This window comes from Ruditapes philippinarum, unplaced genomic scaffold, assembly GCF_026571515.1.
Source record: "Ruditapes philippinarum isolate M1 unplaced genomic scaffold, ASM2657151v2 ctg375_1_1_1_1, whole genome shotgun sequence".
Taxonomy (NCBI): domain Eukaryota; kingdom Metazoa; phylum Mollusca; class Bivalvia; order Venerida; family Veneridae; genus Ruditapes; species Ruditapes philippinarum.
The window spans coordinates 202,957-211,445 of NW_026858123.1; the positions used below are offsets into that span (position 1 = coordinate 202,957).

The following is an 8,489-nucleotide window of genomic DNA, read 5'->3' on the forward strand; positions in this document are numbered from 1 at the left end:
CATCCCATATATAAACATATGCATTAATACAGTATAAAACTATTGTACATGTAACGTTCGTCTCTGATATGATCCAATAACATTATTATGATAATTAACCTGAAAATGTACAAAATAAGATATTCTGTTATAATGTTATTCAAAAGGTAACCTATCTTATTTGATTTTGTTTTATATTTTATAAAATCTTTAAGAAAAATCATTAGGAATGGACAAAGATTATAAAACGTGTTTGACTATGTAATGCAATGTGAAAACCTCAAATAACAAACTATATGAACACAGCATGTAAACTTGATGATGTGTAGAAACTAGAATAAAATCAATTCAAACAAACATTAAACTTCAATCCAAAAATGTATTTGCAACACTTTACTACGAAAACTTCGATGATGTATTTGCGTTCAGTTATGTCTATAGATTATATAGTGAACATTAAAAATTTTCTCCTGTAAAAACGGTAAGTCCAAATTCAACCAAACTTGGCAGGATTATTCCCTGGGTAAAGGACTTAAGTAAGTAAAGTTGTTCAAAGAATTTGATTCAATGCAGGAATCTGGTTGCCAAAAGAAATTATAGGAAAACAAAAGAAAGCTTTGACATAAAATCCACAATATATGCCAAAATACCGGATATATTGTCCCCCGACCGTCTTTAATAAATATCACCGCCTTTGATAACTATCATTCCTGAAATTTCATTTAAATTTCATAAGAAGTGCAGGAGAAATAGTGTAAACAAATTGTACTTAAAAATTCATCATCAAGGACCCATAACTGTGCAAAAAACCTGCACAAAATTATGGTGACAAACAATCCTGTGAAGTTTCTGTGAAATCCCTAGTGGTTTTGGAAATGTAGTCATAACTTTACCAAACACAACAATTCAAGCAGAAAATCAAGAGACTATGCACAACTAGGCTTGGTTATAACAATTCTGTGAAGTTTCACTGAAATACCACCCCCACAGTTTTGGTGATGTAAAGCGGGCAAGCTTATTTTACTCGAAAATTAAACATTAGGGGGTGATAACTGTGCCAAAAAAATCAAGCAGGAAATCAGAAACTTCGCACAACTAAGCATGGTGACAAACAATCCTCCAGCGGTTTTGGAATGTAGCGTGGACAAGCTTATTTTATTTAAAAAAAATAAACCATTAAGGGGCGGGCCTTAATTGTGCCAAAAATTAAGCAGAATATCAAGAGAGTATGCACAACTAGGCTAAGTGACAAATAATCCTGTGAAGTTTTATTGAAATCCTCCCAGCGTTTTAAGTGATGATGGGCGGATAAGCTTATTTCACTCGAAAATTGACCATTAAGCGAGGACAATATTACCAGACGGACGTACCGACGAGCGGTCGGACATTGCGATTACTAAATGTCGCCCTTCTGGGGCTTAAAAAATCTTCTTCTAAAGACTCACAAAGCCCAGATTTAAGATATTTTGCATAAGGCATTGTCTATTGGACACCTTCCAAAAATTTTCAAATTATATACCTGGGGTCAAAATTGGTCCCCCAGGGGTCATTGATTTTCATTATGTACATACAGTTAAAACTTTAAAAAAAATCTTCCTGAGTAAAGGTACAAGGCTTAGAATGTTGGTATTTGGTATATAAAATCATTTATAGGTCCTCTACCAAAATTGTTCAAATATTGCCCAAAGTATGATAATTGGCACCGTCTCGGGTGTCATACGTTTTCCTGATATGTATACGGTAAAAAAATCTTCTTCTCTGATTTGACAAAGGCTAGAGGTAAGGTATTTAGCATAAAGCATTGTGTAGTAGACCAATATCAAAATTATTATTATTACCATATCATATTACCAATTATAGCCTTTGAGGGTCATGTACATATAGTAAAAGCTTAAAAAATCTTCTTGTCTTGGGGAACAAGACTTAGACCTTTAACCCATTACCAGATATATCTTTTCACCCCTTTTTGTTGTCTCAAATTGTGAATAAAATGCCTTATTTAGGCAACCAACACTTTTTTGTTGTTTGAGAAATGTTGTTAAAAAAGTGACCACTTTATCGGCGCCGCCCTCAATCCAAAAGATACATTAGGGGGTTGTCAGAAGGGGGGTGTGTCCCTTCTGTTTGGGCGTTTGAAGGGGCGGTAGCCCCCCTCATCGCCAAGAAATTTTTGAACTGATGAGAAACTAAAAAGGACCCCAGGGTGATCATAAGGTAACGTGTAACCAACGCTGAAAAGCCTTTGACGCTAGATCAATCCATTGAGAAGTTGCAGGTCTTTTAATTCAATTTTGATGGAAAAATCAACGCAAAATAATGATTTATGGCAATTTTGAGATATCCAATCGTTGCCATGAAAACAGGAAATTTAAATCTGAGCACGGGTTACAAAGGACATGATCCAGTCAACATTTGTGCCAAGTTTGATTGAAGCAGTTTTTATATTTTTAGAGCAATTTGAACTTGTAACGGGAGACTTTCACAAAATGCTATTGCAGTAATGGGTTAATATTTGGTATATTATAATATTAAATATGTCCTCTTACAAAGTTGTTCAAATTTCGCCCCTAGTGTCAAAATTGGCACCGCCCCGGTGTGTCATAGGTTTTCCTCATACGTATATAGTAAACATTTAAACAAGGGGGCCATTGGACCAAAACCACTCACCTGAAAACATTCTGTTATTTGAGTAAAGGCCAATTTTGACACTAGGGGAAACTTTGAACACTTTTAGAGGAGAAGATATGATATTAAAGCTCTAAGCCTTGTACCTTCAGGAAAGAAGATTTTTCTCAAAAGATTTTTCACTAAGTACAAAATGAAAATAAATCATCCCCGGGCGGGGCCACTTTTTACTCATTAATATATCTTGATATAGGTCCACTACACAATGTCTTATGCCAAATAGCTAAATATCTAACTTCAATCCTCTGTCAATTCTGAGAAGAAGAATTTAAGTTTTTGGGGCCAATTGTGGTATCAGGGCAAACTTTGAACAACTTTGGTGAAGATTTTTGTACCTTCTGAAAAGAAGAAATTTTAAGTTTTTACTATAAGTACAAAATGAAAATTAGTCACCTACCTCCCGCCCCCTCTCGGCCGGGACCAATTTTGACCCAGGGCTTTAATTTGAACAATTTTTGTAGGGGTCCACTTAATAATGTTTCATGCCAAATATCTAAACTTTAGCCTTTGTCAGTTTTGTGGAGTAGATTTTTTTATGTTTTTACTATAATATTATATACATATAAGAAAATCTATGACCCCTGGGGGCGGGGCCAATTTTGACCTCAGGGCTATAATTTGAACAATTATCTTTACTACTTGATGATTCCTGCCAAATATCTGACCTCTAACATTTGTCAATTCAGATGAGACAATTTTTATTTTTTTGAATATACATGTATGTATATAAGGGAAAACCTATGATTACCCGGGGTGGGGCCAATTTTGACACTATGGGCAACATTTTAACAACTTGGTAGGGGATGTAGAGACTATATTATATACCAATTATGGTAGCTCAAGGCCTTGTACCTTTAGACAAGAAGGTTTGTTGTTTTTTTTTAAATTTCTTTCAACTTTATACTTTTAAGGGAAACATATGACCGCCGGTTAGGGAACAATTTTGAGCCCAGAGCTTTAATATGTACAATCTTGTTAGAGGTCCACGACACAATGTTTCAAACCAAATAATTAAACTCTAGCCTTTGTCAATTACGGGGAGATTTTTAAGTTTTTACTATATACATATGGGGAAAACCCATGCTCCCCCCGGACGTTTTGAACATTTTTGGTAGTGGATCTATAAATGCTACTATATACTATATATCTAAGCTATGAGCCTTGTACCTTCAAACAAAAAGATATTTTAAGTTTTTAATATATACAAGGAAAACATATGACCCCGAGGTGGTTCCAATTTTAACACTAGGGACATAATTTTAAAACCTTTGGTAGAGTACCTACAGATAATATCATATACCAAAAATCAAAGCTCTGGGCCATATATATTTGATGTAGAAGATTATTTAAATCTGCATTTTTGAAACTTTTTTTCTGGCCCCGTGACCTTCTTATGAAACAGACCGAAACCATTTGAACACTTTTGAAAAGGTACTACACAGGGATCATTCCTGCAGCCATTGGTTTCAGAGAAGATGCTGTTTAAAGTAACTGTTGATGATGCAGGAAGCACAACGCACGGCGACGACGGACGACGGACGGTGGGGGGAATAGCTCACGGTCAGCACGTTGTGCTCAGGCGGGTTGAACATTTTCTTCTCTGAATTGACAAAGGCTAGAGGTGAGATATTTTGAACGAAACGTTGTGTAATGTTTTAAACCGACGGCAAAATATTTTCACATATGTATAAAATAAAGCTTTTATTTATTACTAAAAGAAAAAAAACCCTGAAAAGTAATATCTTAAATCTTTAAAAGTTAAAAAAGAGGACATGCATGCAATACCCATTGTCTATCTCCAAATGGTTAATCCTACTAAGAGAAAACAATTGGTTTCATGCAAGTAAGAAGAAAAAAGAGATGTCAATAAGCGTACTAGACTATTCTCAGTACTTGCCTTGAATTCGTTACGTGTTTTTTGTTATATATCGACGGAACAAAAAGTTGCTGTCAATATGGTAGACATGTCGTTATTTTCAGGAATAATTTTGAAAAAAAAAGTTCTTATGTGTTTGGAATTTACATTGCAGCCGTATGCACTATTTGATTTTTGTCATTTTAATTTGCTAAATGGTTTTGTCTGTTTACAGGCCGCGTTGTATACAATTACTCGTAAATGCCAATTAGATTTGTGCACTAAGGTGTTACCTTTGCACGTTTCCTGCGTTATTTTCACATCCCTAGGTAACGGATTATACACTATGATTTTTTTTTAAAATTTACAGCATTGATATAATTTATATTTCAGGAGTATACATTTATACCAGACGATATAGAACAAGGACTAATTGCCGCTTTCGGAGACGACTTTGAATCATGTTCAAGGGCTCTTTTCTTTTTGTCCGAAAGTATAGCTGGAAAGTGTGCCAAGCCATTTATTAGGACACTTGAAAATGTGTTGTCTAATGCGATGCTTTTCAAGACAGTGGCAGAGAGGATGGTAAAAGACACAAAGACTGTGGAAAAAGACTCAAAATTTCGACAAGTAATGTATGATATTTGGAATAATGAATTGAAAGATTTGGTAAATAAACATCCTGACGGTGGATCAGAATTGGCTTTGGCAATCCAGAACAAACTAATAACAAGTCAGTATAAGGTTCTGACTTATTGTTTTTTGAGAGCAGTTTCACATTTTCCTCATGGAGTTGTAGGAATGATAGCAAATATACCGGAAGGAATGGGTAGACAAGTAGCTGTGATTGGAGGATTAAATCTTGTTGTTGCCGTACCGCTTGGGCCTGTTGTTACGGTTGCCCTTGCGGGAGTGTTTCTCGCATGGGAAGTTATCATGAATATTAACCGATGGTGGAATGGGGAAATAACTGGCAAACGATGTGTAAAGAATATAATAGATTGTGGAGTCGGTGTAGCTGCAGGCATTGTTGGTGGATGGACGGGACAAGCGATCGGTGGTTTTATAGGCTCGGTTCTTGGCCCGATAGGAACGACCTGTGGTATGGTTGTTGGTGGCGTCGTATGTGGGATTTTGGCTCAAATCAAAGCTACACAACTGTGTGATCTCCTGACACAGAATTTCTTTGGCCTGCCTAAATCTGAGGCATTAGAAAATGCATATAGCTTCCTCGATATATCATTCAACGCTTCAAATGGCGATGTTAATTCACGGTACAGACATTTAGCTCTACAGTTCCACCCGGACAAAGGCGGTGACCCTGAGATGTGGGCCAAACTACAATATTCAATGGCCATCATAAGAAAGGCAAGAGGAGAACCATAAATTGGTTCGAATCATTGTAATACAATATTTATGTGTACACACAGCTAAAATGACTGCAAAACTGGTTTAGCATCTGTATTTATGTTAAAAATTTAATTTTGGTCATAGTTCGTTTTTTTCTTTTGGTGCTGTGTAAATGTATATATCATTTGTATATCGATGATAATGTGTATTTTGAAAAGAAACTTATTGCTGAATCATTTAACAAATTTTATACAACAGTTGCATGTAAACTTGTTGAAAAGTTGCCAGAAAGTATGCATAAATTTGGTACGAATTTTGTTAATACTTTTTATGCAAACAAGGGTGTTACAGTTTTTCTTTTTCCATTGTTTCTGAAAGTAAAGTTCTTAAATACTTAACTTCATTAGGTGTCAAAAAAAGCTACTGGCTTAGATGGTATACCCTCAAGTTTTATCAGAGATGGATCCCCAGTTATTGCTAGTCCATTAGCTCATATCATAAACTTATCCCTTAACCAAGGTCAAGTCCCTGATGATCTTAAATCTGCAAGAGTTGTTCCCTTCTATAAAAGGAACGACAAATAAATTGTCTGTTGGTAATTACCGGCCTGTGTCCATTTTAAATGTTGTATCTAAAATCCTTGAAAAGGTGGTTTATTACCAGGTTGAAGCTTATTTTAAGGATAAAGATCTGCTGTATAAATTTCAATCAGGTTTCAGGAGTGGCTTCTCTACTGATACTTGTCTGATTCACCTTACAGACTTTATCAGGTATGAAAATGATAAAGGTAATGTTGTTGGTATGGTGCTGCTGGATTTGCAGAAAGTGTTTGACACAGTCGACCATTCCATTCTTTTAATGAAACTGCAAGCATCAGGTCTTAGTATTGACGTCCTAAATTGGTTCAAATCATATTTATCAGATAGACAGCAGCTTAATTGTAGATGTCTCTGGTACTTATTCTTCCAATTCCAAAATAACATGTGGTGTTCCTCAGGGCTCAATCCTTGGACCCCTTCTCTTTTTAATTTATGTAAATGATATGTCAGCTGTGGTCAAAAATAAATTGATTTTGTATGCTGATGATTCTGGTATCCTTGTATCTGGTAAAAGTTTATCTGTTGTTGAAAAGGCATTGACAGATGATATTGAATAGGTCAGCCAAAGGTCAGTAGACAATAAGTTGTCATTGCACTTGGGTAAAACCGAGTCAATTTTATTTGGGTCCAGGCAAAAGCTTAGGTCACAATCTAACCTGCATATAACCTGTTCTGGTACATCCATTGAATCAACTTCATCTATCAAGTATCTTGGGATTACTATAGACCAAAATCTGTCATTTTGCGCCATGGCCGAGTCTGTTCTTAAGAAGGCCAACTCTCGGTTAAAATTTCTTTACCGCAAGAAAGAGTTTCTTACTCAGCATACCAAGAAACTTCTGGTTATGTCTCTTATTCAGTGTCACTATGATTACACATGCTCTGTTTGGTATAATAGCTTGACACAGTCTTTAAAAAATAAGTTACAAACTTGTCAAAACAAAATAATGAGATTTGTACTTGACTTGGACTCCAGAGCCCATATTGACCCATCCCACTTTATGTCCCTTAACTGGTTACCGGTCCACAAAAGAGTTGATCAGATAATGTTGTGTCATGTTTTAAGAGAAAAAATGGCCTATCTCCGGGTTACATGTGTGAACACTTTATTAAATAAGTTTATTTCCCAAGATTCCATACATAATTATAGTACAAGACTTAGTCAAAAGGGTGGGTATTGTCTACCTTAGGTCAAAGGCTAGGGTTCTAAATCCTTTGCTTTCTCTGGTATTAAATAATGGAATGATTTACCTGTAGAGTTAACGGAGATCAACAGGTTACAAAGTTTTAAGGTTGCCATCAAAAGTCATCTTATGAACAGTATTTAATTTTTTTTACCATGTTTCGGCTCAGGATTTTAAATTGTCTGCTATTTATCTTTTTACAATTTTAGTAATGTGTTTTAAATCCTAGCTGTAAACAGGAGTATCATTAACTCAAGATTTGACTGTGATATACATTTTTATGATTTATTAGTATTTTTAAACATGATTATATTTAGGTTTGCCTCTCTATGTCATGCCGCCAATACAAAGGACCACAATGGAAATAAGAGCTTTTTTTGCCCTTTTTTGTGTTATCCTTGGTTTTGATGAGCATGTCATAGTTTTCTCGTACGTGATATAGTATTTAATAATGCTCATTATTTTATCCTATGTTATATTGTCAACTATGTATATGCTTCCTTTGCCGTAATAAATCTATCTATCTATCTTTGCATGAACATTCAAGCCAGAATAACTTTAAGTAGATATTTTTGTTTTTCAATAATCAGTAAAATATATAAACCTGAAGGTTCTCCCCCATCAAAAGAATCGTTTAAGTAATAATATCGGTCTCAGTGGTGTTTGTCAGCTATTTAACATCGGTTAGAAGTTTTGATGCGAAATGAATTGACCAAGAGGGTTGAAAGTTTTCGAAAGTCGATCAACACCTATTAATAATAGAGAGATCTATAATGCTATTTTTCAAGCAGAGATTACTTTAGGTGTCAATTTTATATAAGGCTGTCATATTTCGCG

The 8,489-nt window shown here is 35.2% G+C and overlaps 1 protein-coding gene across 3 annotated transcripts in view; it reads left to right on the forward strand.

The window, feature by feature from the left end:
- The window catches only part of LOC132752188 (uncharacterized), a 44,977-nt gene extending 36,798 nt beyond the window's left edge, over window positions 1-8,179 (forward strand). For 2 of the 3 annotated variants that reach the window (XM_060742487.1, XM_060742488.1), the window contains exon 3: window positions 4,913-8,179. In XM_060742487.1, coding sequence (XP_060598470.1) covers window positions 4,913-5,905 — 993 coding nt within the window. In that variant the 3' untranslated portion in view covers window positions 5,906-8,179. Of the gene's footprint in view, window positions 1-3,170; window positions 4,286-4,912 lie in introns of those variants that run through there. The other variant, XM_060742489.1, reaches the window with a different exon arrangement.
- The last annotated feature ends 310 nt before the right edge of the window (window positions 8,180-8,489 follow it).